Source organism: Oratosquilla oratoria, chromosome 8 (genome assembly GCF_046742065.1).
Source record: "Oratosquilla oratoria isolate Oo_2021 chromosome 8, ASM4674206v1, whole genome shotgun sequence".
NCBI lineage: Eukaryota > Metazoa > Arthropoda > Malacostraca > Stomatopoda > Squillidae > Oratosquilla > Oratosquilla oratoria.
Window position 1 is genome coordinate 18,405,001 of NC_134784.1, and position 14,916 is coordinate 18,419,916.

At 38.5% G+C, this 14,916-nt stretch overlaps 1 protein-coding gene across 2 annotated transcripts in view; it reads left to right on the top strand.

Moving 5' to 3' along the window:
- Positions 1 to 14,916, top strand: part of Osbp (oxysterol binding protein) — a 261,125-nt gene that overhangs the window by 234,051 nt on the left and 12,158 nt on the right. For both annotated transcript variants that reach the window (XM_076188974.1, XM_076188975.1), the window contains one exon: positions 13,684 to 13,834. In XM_076188974.1, the coding sequence (XP_076045089.1) occupies positions 13,684 to 13,834 (151 nt within the window). The remainder of the gene's footprint in view (positions 1 to 13,683; positions 13,835 to 14,916) is intronic.

Consider the following 14,916-nt stretch of genomic DNA (forward strand, 5'->3'; position numbering starts at 1 on the left):
AACGCATATTTGAACGCAGGGGAACGATGTTTAAATTCCATTGGATATCTTGTTCCCAGGCACTTTAACCACAACTTACATAGGATGGCTTTTACTGTGATGTGCATCCACTACAGTGTGTCCCAAAATGGGAGTTAGCCTAGAAGTTTAACCTTTTAGAGCCCAAACGCCTTCAAATTTGTTAAAACCTGGTTGTATGAGAGCGGGGATGTTTTCACCGGAAAGCGAGTGAGCGATATTTTATTTCTTATATGTCCAAATATCAAATTCTCTTTCTTCCATATATAACAAAGCTGAATGATGAACTAGGGATTGTAAACCTATACTAATGTTAGACATACTGTTGAAATCTTAGAGAAGTCTAGATTTCAGTAAGCGAAGTCACATTCTAGCTTTTGAAGTGGAGGTTGGAAGTAGGATATGGGGGAACAATAGCCCCATGTAGCAACGTCACGCCATAAGAAATCGTTTTGTTTGGTAACGCATATTGTATATAATTTCCTTATGCAAATATATTTTAAATAATCGTTATACGTTGCCAATATCAATATGTAATATGTACGAATGTATATACTAATATTCTGCATAGTAATAATTGTATCTTATAAACCAATTTGTTCACTATTCTACTAAATGTGTCATATGCCCTTTTTAAAATTCCCCTGGTAAGTCAGCAGTCCGATCCATCTAGAGTAGAGTTGTACTTTATAATACCTGTGTTTTAAAAGTCCTAGAGAACACAAAATAATCGATGAAGTGGGTCTGCCCCACATCTGTCATAACTTTAACTACCTTCCAGTTCATTCTTATTTTACACTAAACCACCTAATTCCCCCTTCCTCCCTCTCCCCCATCTTATCTATCCTGCCCTCTAACTAATTAAAACCAGCTTTAAAGGGAATATGATTTCTCTAATCCTTATCGTAAAGGTAACACGACAAATCATGTAGTAGTAATATTCTTTCTCCAATCTCATGTAGGAAACCTAGGTTAGTAGTAAGGGGCTCGTCTTGATCCCGGATTCTGGTGACTACTCTTTCTTTGGGAATAGGTTTAGCTGTGGTGGCGTCAGTGACATGATATCGTTATTGGGAAGGAGGGAAAAATACTTTGGAATATAGTATATGACGCTTATTCGGAAAAACTAGACTAGCAACATTGCAGCATGAGCGACATTGTCACAAAGAAAGTAATACTCAAACGAGAAATTGATACAGAGAATTGTCAGAAATGTCACGAAAGTTTTATTCCGTAGCATCCGTGCAGGATGCCCTAGATCAGGTGTTCATAGTAGTGCCTCAATATCCCCAGGGGGTTATAGTAACCTGTCCCTGGGTGTATACAAAAAAGCATCCTGGAAAATATTTGGTGTTAGAATTATACTTTATTAATTTGTATACTGAAAATAAAAGTAGTCCCTAGAATTCAGCTGTGTTCATAACCATTTTTTTTTCTTTTTATACTCTAAATGAACAGTTAAAAAGCTGGGAGCCGTACGCTATTATAGGAGAGATGATATTAGTTTGACATGGAGTTGAATTTTGGGGTATCGGGGCTGAAAAACTTGAGAACCGCTGCCCAAGATTCTCTATAATGCATGCAGGCGTGAGAACCGCTGCCCAAGATTCTCTATAAAATAATGCATGCAGGTGTGTTTTTCCTTGTCAGTAGGAAGCCTCGCCGAACCTATTGTAAGAATGATCAAGTCATTAGAAAGTTCCTTGAGGATAGGGATGTCTCTTTCAACATTCCAGTTTTCTCTTATAAACGTCGGCAAAGTGTGACGTGATTAGGCTTCTGGAAGTGTTGATCCCACGCAATACGACGCATGGCGAAGCAGCTGCGGAGTGTAATGATGTGAACGCACTCTGATGTAGCGGCGGTAGTGGATGGGTGGTTGGGTGGGTACAAATTTCGTAGTCTGTTTACTCTTCGGTTGTCGCGGTGGATCCGGATCTTCTGGCCTGGTTAGATTTGCTTCAGCTGTGCTCAGCACGGCAGTAGTGCATGCATGGGAGATGCAGTTTTCACTCTCAAGTAGAATGCAATTCTGTGCAGCAAGAACGTGTTAATGATAGTGACCATTGGACACGAAAATCACGTTGAGAATATGAATGCGCGCGCGCGCGCGCACACACACACACACACACACACACACACACACACACACACACACACACACACACACACACACACACACACACACACACACACACACACACACACACACACACGAGACAGGGATGATTCAAAAGTCCATCACTCATTAACAAGCTATATAAATCGTTAGTTCCCATTTGGAATATGCTGTTTCCGTATGGTCACCGAATCTCATTAAAGACATTGACAGACTGGAAAAAGTACAACGGCGAGCCACAAAACTGATTCCAAATATCAAAAATAAATCATACGAAAATCGACTAAAACTATGAATCTGTTTTCCCTAAAAAGCGTAGACTCGGAGGTGACTTGATACAGGTCTTTAAGATTTTAAAGGGAATTGACAACATCAAAAGTGACCAAATTTTCACATTGAATGAGAATCAGACAAGAAACAATGGTCTCAAACTGTCCGGAAGTAGATTCAATTTGGAAGTAGGTAGAAACAACTTTGCCAACCGTGTAGTTAATGAATGGAATAAACTTCCTGCACAGGTAGTGCAATGTAGTTCAGTTCGAAGCTTTAAGAATCATTTAGATAAATACCTAAGTAAGATGCTGTAATGATTATAATTTATCTTATATTATTTGTTTTTGTTTTGTTATTTGTCTGTCTGATTTTCATTTATTATTAGTTATATGTCAATTTATTATTATTTACTACTTACCTGTTTGTTTATTATTTAACTATACCTATGCATTTATTTATGTATTTTATTTGTTATTTACATTATTATAGTTTTTATTTATTGTTTTATTATTAATATGATTTTTTTTTCGCATCCGACCTAGATATGGATCAAAAGGTCTCCTGTCGGCATGCTCCGCCTTTGTAATCCTTTGTAAAATGGGACAGAAGAAATACAAGGGGACACGAGAAGAAACTTAAGAAGGACAGTTACAGAAGAGATCTGAAAAAGAATAGCTTTCCACATACAGTAAAGTGCTAGATACATGGAATAAATTGAAAGAGAAAACAGTGAGTGCTAAAACTATACACGACTTTAAGAAAGAACTGGATGCGGGGCTCCTCGCGCAAAATACAACTAGGTAAACACACACACACACACACACACACACACACACACACACACACACACACACACACACACACACACAAGCACACGCACACTCGGTGGTACAGTTGGTAGAGCACTGGTCTGGGAAGTACGATGGTGCTCGCAGTACCCAGTTCGAATCCTGCCCAGGGCCGAAATTATTTCGGTATCGCTGTCCTTCGGGTCGTTACTCTGACTCTCGTGGGCGGGGAGTTGGGTGTGTGTGTGTGTGTGAAAGGTCATAGCATTACCCATAGATCGGTCATACGAGCTCTGAGCTCTCTTCCGGGAGGGAAATAGCTGTCGATCACGAGTCCAACACGTAATCCAAAGACCAAGGTGAATACACACACACACACACACACACACACACACACACACACACACACACACACACACACACACGCACGCACACACACACACACGTAGACGGATACACGGCGAAGATTGGAACTCCGGAGAAGTGAAATTTTCGTGGATCTCAACATCGAGGGAGTACCTTTTTGTATTAGGGAAGGGGAAAGCTCGTGGTGTAGTGGGAAGGTGGTGAAAAATGAGAAAGGGAGAGATTACTGAGGGAAAAGGAGGGAAATGAGGAAGGAGACGAACGGGCTCCCCCTGACGGCAGGAAAAATGCAAAGAAGAGGTCTGCTGATGACGCAGAGGAAATCGAAAATATCAGTAAAAGCATTAAGGTTAGAAATATAGATAAGGACAACACAATGGAAAGTGAGAATGATAATTTCCATGGATTTAATGAGGGGGGGGGGGTCTGCCAACCTCCCCCTATTAGCAAGTCTAGAAGAAAAACTAGAGAAAATGATCGAACATTGGGAGAGTAGGTTCGGTCAACTTGTACGGATTGCGCAGGGAGTTGATAAATTGGAAGAGTTAAAGAAGGAGAACCAAACCATAACTAAAGAAATAGAAGAATGAAAAAGACAGTTAAAAGAAGTAAAAGATGAGAATGAGGAATTAAAGAGAAATAATAAAGAGAATAAAGAGTCCATAGCAAAAGAAGTACAGGGTTGAAAAAATCCAAGAGAATAACAAAATTGTATTTAAGGATATAATGGCACAACAGATGAAAGATGAAACTAAAGACACAATTATTAAAATGATGAGAGAGAAGGAGAATATAGCGAGAGACTTAGCAGATAAAAAGAAATACTGTGCTTTTCGTAATATTCATCATTGACTTACCTGATGTGGTAAAGAACGGAAGCCACGTATTTCTTTATGTAGATGACACCAAGATATATAAAGTACTAAATGGAACCTAGGATTGTGATAAGCTGCAAGAAGACCTGGAATGGCTCAAGAGTTGGACACTAAAGTGGCTTCTCAGCTTTCACCCTAATAAGAGCAAATACATGAGAATAGGGAAAACCAATGTCGAGGACACAGGATATAGGATGTATGAGGATATAGAAAGATCTGACACAGAGAAGGATATTGGAATGGTCCTTGATGACAAGTTAGCATTCCCGACCATCTAATAAAATTGTGGGACTCATAAGAAGGACTTTTATACATCTAGATCTAGACATATTTAAGATTCTTTTTACATCTTTGATAAGACCACATCTTGAGTATGCTAACCAGGTGTGGTGTCCACACCTGGTGAAGGATATTGAGGCAGTGGAGAATGTTCAGCGCAGAGCCACAAAGCTGGTGCCTCGTCTAAAAGGGATGTCTTATCAAGAAAGACTGAGAACACTAGAATGACCAACTTTGGCATATAGGAGATCCCGAGATGACCTCATCGAAACGTTTAAGATACTGAGTGGGAAATACGACAGCGAATGCACCGAGGGATTGTTCAAGATGAGGGAAGACACCATCACTCGAGGGAACTCCAAAAAAATATTCAAAACAAGAGCTCGGCTAAACACCAGAAAGTACTTTTTCCCAACGAGTAGTTGATGCTTGGAATGATCTGCCAGAGTCAGTTGTAAGTGTTGGTTCAATAGCACATTTTGAATCCAGATTAGACAAGTATTGGGAAAGTCAAGAGCTAAGATAAACTATCGAGCCCAAATAACCACCACACGCAGCCAAAGTGAATGTGCTGAGGCTGCAGCACTGGAGCCATAGGCCCATTAGGGCCTCTTCCAGAAATTCGTCCATGTAAGTCCATATTGGGGATGGAAGAAAAGTATAATACAAATTGGACTACAAGAATAAAGGAGGAAAAGGAGAAAGTAAATAAAATATTGGAAGTAGTTTAAAAAAGATGGAACAGAAACAGGGAAAGAAATAGAAGAAATATATAGACTAGGGAAACACAATACAGATAAGACCAGACCAATTAAGGTCAAATTCAGGTCACAAACAACAGCAGAGAATATCTTAGCAAAAACAGGGAAACTAGCAAACAGTGAGCAATTTAAACAGGTATGGATAAAAAGAGAAATGAATAAAGAGGAAAGAGAGGATGAGAAAGCAAAAACACAAGCTAAGGAAAAAAACGAGAAAAGAACAGAGACAGAAAAAGAGAAATTCTATTAGAGAGTAGTGAATATGAAAGTGAGAAAATGGTTCAAAGCAGAGAAAAACGGAAGGAAAACAAAAAACACGATGGAAGTAGCAGAAAATTAAAAATGTCTTGCACAAATATAGATGGATTAATAACAGGCTTGAACGAACTGAATGATTACCTGAAGGAAAAAGAACCGGGAATTGTGGAGACAAAATTGAAAGGTCCACTACCACCCAGCAGTGTAGGACATGGTGCATATAATTGTTGGATTAGAAACAGAGAGGTGAAACAAGGGGGTGGAGTTATGTTCTTGACTGAGAAGGATATAAATGTGAGGAATGTTACATATGGAAAAAATAGAGTAGAGATGATTATGATGGAAGTGAAGGACAAGGATGGGAAGAGTAGGAAGTTTGTAGTAAATTATGTGCCCCCTAAAACAGCTTTGTGGGAAGAGAGAGAACACAAAAACATGTTAGAAGACACAAGGATAACACTAAGATAATGGAAGATGGAGGAAGAATAGTTATAATGGGTGACTTTAATTGTAAAGAAATCTGGTGGGAAGAGATGACAGTGAAAGGTGGAGACGACCTATGGGGAAGTGTACTACTTGATATGATTATAGAACATACAATGACGCAATGGATACAAGAGAATAATAGGTATAGAAATGAAGAACCATCGAGACTGGACCTGATAGTCACATCAGAACCCGAAATAGTGGACAAGATTGAATATAAGACACCAATAAGTAAAAGTGACCACATATTGGTTGAACTGGAACTAAAGGGGAGATTGATGTATGGAAAAGGGGAGATTGATGTATGGAAAAAAATTGATGAATAAGAGAATTCTTTCAAAAAGCAGACTGGGAAAGGATACACAAGGAAGAAACAACAGTAGAAGAGAAATGGACTATTTTGAAAAAAAAAAAAATTATAAAGGAGTGGAAAAGTATGTTCCAAGACAAAAGCAAGAAGAATATGTAAAGTGTTGATACAGCAAAAGATGTAAGGAGCTAAAAGACAGAAGGGATAAAGCTTGGGTAAATTGGAAAAAAGACAAAAGACCTGAAAAATGGAAAATATGTACTAGTTATAGAAATGAATATGTACAAGTATGCAGAGAAGAAAAGTGAAAATACAAAAAGATGTCATAGAAAAATGTAAAGATCAACCAAAATTTTTTTACAGATTTGTAAACAACAAACTGAAAAACAGGCAGGAGTTGGAGAAACTACGACAAGGAGTTGAATACACAGAGGAAATAGAACTGGCAGAAATTATGAATAAGCATTTTAAATCAGTGTTTACGAGGGAGAACATACAACCTAGAGATATCGAATTGGAGGAGAATCCACCTATGAAAGAGAAGTAACAAGGAATGAAATAATGAATTACTTGAGAAAACTCGATGTAAGAAAATCGCATGGACCAGATGAAATAGCAAACTGGATTTTGAGAGAATGCAGTAATGAACTAACAGACAAAATACATAGTCTAATAAGCAGTTCATTGAAAGAAGGAAACTTCCAGAAGATTCGAAAAGGGCAATTATAGTGCCAATATATAAAGGGGGAAACAAGGAAGACCCTACTAACTATAGACCGGTCTCTCTTACAAGTACAATAGCTAAAATTTGTGAAAGAATTATCAAAAGTAGATGGGTAAGGCATTTGGAAAAAAGCATACTAAACCCAAGACAATTTGGAATTAGACAATCATGTGTCACAAACCTAATGTGTTTCTATTCAAGGTTAATAGATGTAATACAGGAAAGAGATGGATGGCCTGATTGTGCATTTCTAGACCTGAAAAAAGCTTTTGATAAGGTGCCATATAAGAAATTGCTAAAGAAATTAGAAACTGCGGGAGGAATATAGGGCAAACTGCTGAAGTGGATGGAAGACTTCTTGCATGAAAGAAAAATGAGAGTAGTGATAAGAGAGAAGCATTCTAATTGGGATGAAGTGATAAGTGGAGTTCCACAAGGAACTGTTCTGGCCCCAATAACGTTTGCTACATATATTAATGATATGGATGAAGGAATTGAAAGTTATATGAACTTCTTTGCGGACAATGCAAAATTGTCGAAAAAAGTGAACGCTGAAGAAGATGGGACACCACAAGCATAGCTTCCTTTCCCTTATAATACAATTAGGTAAATACACACGCACACACATATACACGAATTCAAAAGCAAACTGGATATGGATGTGGAGATACAAAAACGGGTCAAAACGAGCATAGCTCTAGTCCCGTAAAATACAACTAGGTAAATACACACACACACACACACACACACACACACACACACACACACACACACACACACACACACACACACACACACACACACACCTTTTAGAAAATTAGAGAATAGGAGACAGGACCCAATGAGTTGGCCCTTTCTTGTATACTACAATTAGGTGAATTAGCTAAATACACACACGCACATATAGATTAAGTTGGAACCGTACATGAATTTGAGTCTATGTGTTAGAAAATTAGAGAATAGGAAACAGGACCCAACGAGCGTTGCTCCTTTCCTGTATCCTACAGTTAGGCGTGGTAAGGAACCAGTATAAATTATATGAGTTGAGTCAGGGGTGGACAATTTATTTTAACACAAATGCAAGATATTAGAAATAGGCCAAGTAAGAAAAGGCCGATGATGGATTACAAGTAGGGAAATGAAAATAACAAAAACAAAGGAAGAAAAGATCTTGGGTATCATAATCTAAGACGACCTATCACCTGAAGCTCACAGAAAGAATATAATAAAATTGATCTACACTCTTGAAAAATATAAGAGTAGCATTTCGCTACATGTATGAGCAGGCCCTGACGAGAGAGGGGCCGGGGGTGGGGGGTTGTTGTTGTTGTCAGTGCTCAGGTGTCTAGGGGGCCCAAGAAGGTTAAGGATGCAACCAAGGTTTTATATAGCAAGAGCTTTTTATCTTTTTATTATTATTATTTTTTTTATAAAGTTGTTTACGTATATTAGCCTTTTCTTGTCATTTTTCACTATGTCATTAATGGTGTCATATCTGTGTTTACTTCAGCTTTACATAGTGTCTTGCCACTTGAAGAGGCTGCACTAAACCTTAGTTCAAGAATATATGCTTTTTCTGGCTTTCGTTTTAATCGTCACAACATCAATGTCTTAGGTTCTCACAGTATGTCATTAATGCTGTTATTTCTGTTTAGTCCAGCTGTATGTAATGTTTGCCACTTGAAGTGGGGTCGTTTAATGCTTGCTGCCCTGGAGTCCACATTGGCTCTCGATGGCCCTATGGATGAGGATGTGACTAGCTGATGATGAGCTACTGTCAGGTGTGGAAGGCTGTAGCCAATTTGCTGAGTACTTTGAGCAGTTGCTCGTGGGTGACCTACCAAGCAGACAGCCTTGCCTCATTGGTGTTCAGGTGGCAGTTTCTGATCCACTAATAGACGAATGTGTGCAATCTTTGATAGAGGTCAAAGAGGCTGTAAGTTGAAGGGTGGAAAAGCAGCTGGCATCTGCAACATTGGTACAGAACTTCTGAAAGCTAGAGGTGAGGACATGATCCGTGGGTTGCATGTGGTACTGTATCTGGCAGTCACCATTCCCTCTGACTGGAAAAAGGGTCTGGTCATCCCTATCTGGAGGGGAAAAGGGACTGGTAGGACTGCAGTAACTACTGCAGCATTACACTGCTTATTGTGCCAGGTTCGTTTACATCTACTAAAGTTTCAGAGGTCTAAACAGTCTGGCTTCATGTCAGATGAGTCAACAACTGATCAGATTGTAGCTCTTCATATTCTTGTAGAATGCCAATGTGAGTTGCAACAAGGGTTTCTTGGAGCTTGTGTTGATCTCAAGAAGGTGTTTTGACTTGGTGCATCTTGGAGTTCTCTGGGCTCTTCTGCATATCTGTAGTATGTCTACAAGAATTATTGACTTGATATTTGGCATATACTTTGGGACATATATTACTGTAATGTATGGAGGAGATGTTTCTAGTATCTTTCCTATTAATTCAGGAATGAGACAAGGGTGTATCTTTATCCCAACACTTTTCAACACCTGCATGAACTGGGTATCAGACAGTGTTTTCAATCATTGTCATTGCAGAGCATCAATTGGCAACACCAAGGTCACTGACCTTGTGTTTGTGGATAATGCTGTCCTTGCAGAGTTGTTGGAGGTCCTGGTTGCAGCCCTCAAATCACTGGTCAGGGAGGTGATACTGCTTGGAGTTGAGGTCTCCTTGACTAAGACCAAGGTCCAGGAGTTTGGGGTCTTACTGGATAGTTCAGTCTGTCCATACATGTGGCAATGAGATTGAGACCTTGGAAAGCTTTATATGCCTTGGTAGCATAGTGCATAACACTGGTTGGTCATTTCAGGAATACCTCAAAAGCATGGCATTGCCCATGCTGTTATGGACTCCCTCAATCAGAGAACACATGATTACAGTGTTTTGTGCCATTTTGTCTATACGATGGATGAAAGGAAGGAGCAGTGTGCTACCGTGAAGTTCTGTTATTTGCTGGGGAAAAAGGTAGCCGAAAGAGTTATCATGCTTCAAACAGCTTACAAAGATGCAACCATGAGCAAAACACAAGTTTTTCAAGTGGTTTGCATGCTTTAGTAATGGTCAATTGTCACTGGAAGACGAATCTTGTTCAAGTCCATTGTCAACCTTCTGAATGGATGAAAACATCACAAAAATTCATGAACTGATCTTGAAGGACTGTCACCAAACAATTGACAAACTTATTGATTTGACTGGTGTGTCCTGGAGCTCCTGCCAACGAATTTTAATTGAGGAATTGGGGGAAAAAAACTTGCATCGAAATTGGTGCCTCACTTGCTCATGGATCATCAAAAGCAGTCACGAATGAATATGTGCCAAGAACTGAAAGAAGATTTGGAAGTGGATCCAGACCTTTTTTCGAAGGTCATCGCTGGTGATGAAAGCTGGTGCTACAGTTGCAACCCAGAAACAAAGCAACAGTCAGGTCAGTAGAAGCATCCAATGTCACTTTGACCCAAAAAAGCACATTAAGTGAAGTCCAATGTCAAGACAATGTTGATTTGTTTCTTCAATGCGAGAGGAATTGTCTACAAAGAATTTCTCCTGGTCAGACTGTTAACCAGAAGTTTTGCTTGGTAGCTCTAAAGCATGTGCGAGATGCAGTGAAATGGAAATGCCCCGACATGTGGGAAAATGGAGAGTGGTGGTTTCATCACGACAATTGGTTAGCGTACATTGCCTTAAGTATGAGACATGACCCCTCTTACCCACCCTCCCTATTCACCCAATCTTGCTCCTTGTATATATATATATATATATATATATATATATATATATATATATATATTATATATATATAATGGAGGCATTAAATGTTCCAGAACTGTTTTGTACAGTGAAAAACATGTATGGACTGATATACTGCTTCACATGGAGAATACTTTGGTGATAAAAGTGTAGACATGTAAAAATATCTGAATACCATATACGACAGATTTACCTTTATATACAGGTACTCCTCGTTTAACGACCTACTCGGTTAGCGACGACGCGGAGTTACGACGGGCTTTATGACAGACGTTTAACGTAAATCTCCCGAAGTTACCAAGGTCTAAATATACAGGTCAGACCGTTTGAATTATTCTGCGCAGCTTCTGACGTCATTAGGCTGGGTCCATTTTCTCTTTGTGAAACACTGAAGAAAACTGTGAAACGCCAAGGAAGACAGGAACTATAATATTTTATATTATATATATATATATATATTATATATCATATATATATTATATATTCATATATATAGACAGGAACTATAATATTTTATATATATTTATATATATATTTTATATAATATTTGTCAGAATATAACTAATTGCGTGGAGCGGTGCGAGCGAAGGCAACAACCTACCCGAACGACGGACCAGCTTCAACTGACAGCTATAGGACCCGTGAACCCCACTTTGAACAGCCAGGTGACGTTCACGGGCCCGCTGCGCCAACTCCCTCGAAATTCGGTCGGAAGTGGTTAGACCTGTTATTCCTTAGATCTTGGAAGTTACGACGTCGTGTACGATAATTAAGTTGGCTGAGGCAAATTTTATATGATGTTATAATTGAACTTGTACGGTGGATATTAGCTGTGAGGTAAAGTGTTCTGAAGTTTAGGTCTACATTACCATCCTGCAAGCTGCAAAAACTACCTGGGGTACAGTATATACCGGTAGTGGTAAATTTTTAGTTTAAACCATGGGCGCAATATAGCAATAGAAAATTAATGATTAATTTTGTAAATTATAATGTATCAAAGTAATATGCAATTTTGTGAGCGGAAATAAAAAAAAGTGCTAAAACAAATTTCGTAAGTGACGAAGTCATGTCGGACGAATGGTACACCATGTTTGTTATGATAGATGCCGATGTCGAAGAAATAAAAGGATGATGAATTCGTCTAACCTAAACTAAACTAACCTAACCTGTGTTTGATAAATCATTACCTGCAAATTAAATGTCATCCGGCTCGTCCTCGTTGTCGTCGTGAGAGACGTTGGCAGACGACAAGATGGCGTCCCAATCCTATGCTACCGACTTCGTTCATTAGCATATTTTCTTGTAACATGGTATTTTTTACTTTCATTTCCGCCCACAAAATTGCATATTACGTTGATACATTTTAATTTACAAAATTAATAATTAATTTTCTATTGCTCTATTGCGCCCATGGTCGAAACTAAAAAAAATACCCCGGTATTCAATATGGAATGTCAGCATACGCGGATTTGGTCATATACGGTAATTTCGGGAACCTAACCACCGTAAATAAACAGTAAATAAAGCTTTAATGTACTGTATAAAAGAGGGAAAATACACGAAAATAAAGATACATGTATTGCTGGACATTGTACATACAGTACATGTATGTATATGTATACACTTTCGCTTAACGACCAATTCGGTTAGCGACGGCGCGCTGGTCCTAATTGTAGTCGTTAAACGAGGAGTGGTTGTAATATATATATATATATATATATATATATATATAATGTATATATATATATATAATATATATATATATATATATATATATATATATATATATATAGTATATTTGTATCCCTTCATATTACTAGTTAAGGTTTATTCAACAAAATAAAATACAATTTATACATACATATATGCAAAATTTTTACAAAATTATTTGTTGAAAGGGGAGAGCATGAAGCAAAGCTTATGGGGAATTGCTCTCCCTTTAAGGAAAGAATTATTTTTATTTTATTTATATATTTTTGTTACATGTTAGTATGATACACATATACATATATACACATATATATACACATATACTGAGATCATGAAACCAGCACTCTCCCTTTCCTGCTCAACAGACATTCCACTTGCACTCGATGACCCTTTCTCCCAATCCATCCACATCATTATCAGTCTTCCCCTCAGGTTTACTCTATCCACCTCTGCTTTCCACACTTTTTTTTGCTCATTTTCTTCACTCATTCCAACCACATACCTAATTTATCACAGTCTTCTTTGAACAACCTTGTCTTCAAACTACCCCTACTTTCTGCCTCACCTCACTTTTCAATTCATCCACTCTCATAACTCCCACCATACTTCTCGAATACATTCTTTTCCTTTCTGCCTCCTTTAAATTTCTGGTCTTGGCTCCATACAGTGTCTTGGGCACAGTCACCCCTTTATGTACATGGATGAGTGGGAGATCCAGGGTTGTATTTTTGGGACTGCATTTCCTTGAGGAGGGCAAGTGTAGTGTCCATTTGGCATTTGTGGCAGGGTTTGGATTTGGTCTTCTATTTCTTGGTGAGAGGGAGTTGACTTCCTCTCCTTACCTTTTCAGGGCAGCTGCTTTAAAGTTGGACATGACAACACGTATATGTATATTAGCTACTTTTGTTATATGTATGTTTTAGTTTACTTATGTATTGCAGGTATCGCATCATCCCCCAATTGTGGCACAACATGTAGAGGGAATGGTTGGCTGGGAGAGTTGGCAGGAGTTCAGCATGTCCTCAAAATTCCGGGGCAAATACCTTCAAATCATCCCACTTGGTATTGCACATCTTCTCTTCAATAGCTCAGGTAATGTCATGGAAGGTACTACACACTCTTTCTCCCATTGCATATGGATGTATAAATGTGTATGTGTGTGTGATTCACCATGGACTTATGATTGACAGCTATTAACCTCCTGGATGAGAGGTCAGAGCTCATATATGGCCTGATCTATTGGTAATGCTATGACCTCATGCATAAAAACACAGAAAGAAGTAATGGAACATTTAACAAACCTTGATGTTAGGAAATCACATGGCCCAGACAGAATTACAAATTGGATTCTAAAAGAATGCAAAGAAGAACTAATGGACAAAATGTATAACATAATAAGTTGCTCACTTAAAGAAGGAAAAATACCAAAAGACTGGAAAAATGCTAACATTGTACCAATATATAAAGAAGGAAACAAGGAAGAACCAATTAACTATAGACCTGTCTCACTAACAAGCACTATAGCCAAAATTTGTGAGAAAATGATCAAAAATAGATAGGTAAAACACCTGGAAGAAAACAATATAATAAACCCAAGACAATTTGGGTTCAGACAGGGAAGATCATGTACCACAAATTTAATCTGTTTTTACTCAAGACTAATAGATATAATACAAGAAAGGGATAGATGGGCTGATTGTACTTTCTTGGACTTACAAAAGGACCAGAGCCACACATCATTTTGTCTGTGATAGAGGAGGACTGCTCACAGAGAAATGATGAAACTTATATTATACTGCTACTGTTCCTCCGTTATGCTGTCCCCCAACCACTTGTTGCTGTCCTGTACCATTTCTCTGAATTTCATTTCCTTGTTTTGCCTACCCTGTGGTGGGGGAAAAAGAATACTGCCACCAATTATTTCCACTTGGATCATAAGAGGCGAGAAAAATTGGACGGGGATTGGGACCAGGCATCCTTCTCCCTGTAGCCCCACAGGGGATATTCCTAAAAAAAGTAAAGGCATAAGAGGGTCTAGAAGTTTTCCAGCCAGCACCCTAAGGTTTGGGTCTTTTAATGTATGTGGATGTGGCACAGATGAGAGTAAAAGGAAAGAGATAGGTAGTATGTTTATGAGAAGAAAGATGAATGTGTTGGCTTTGAGTGAAACAAAG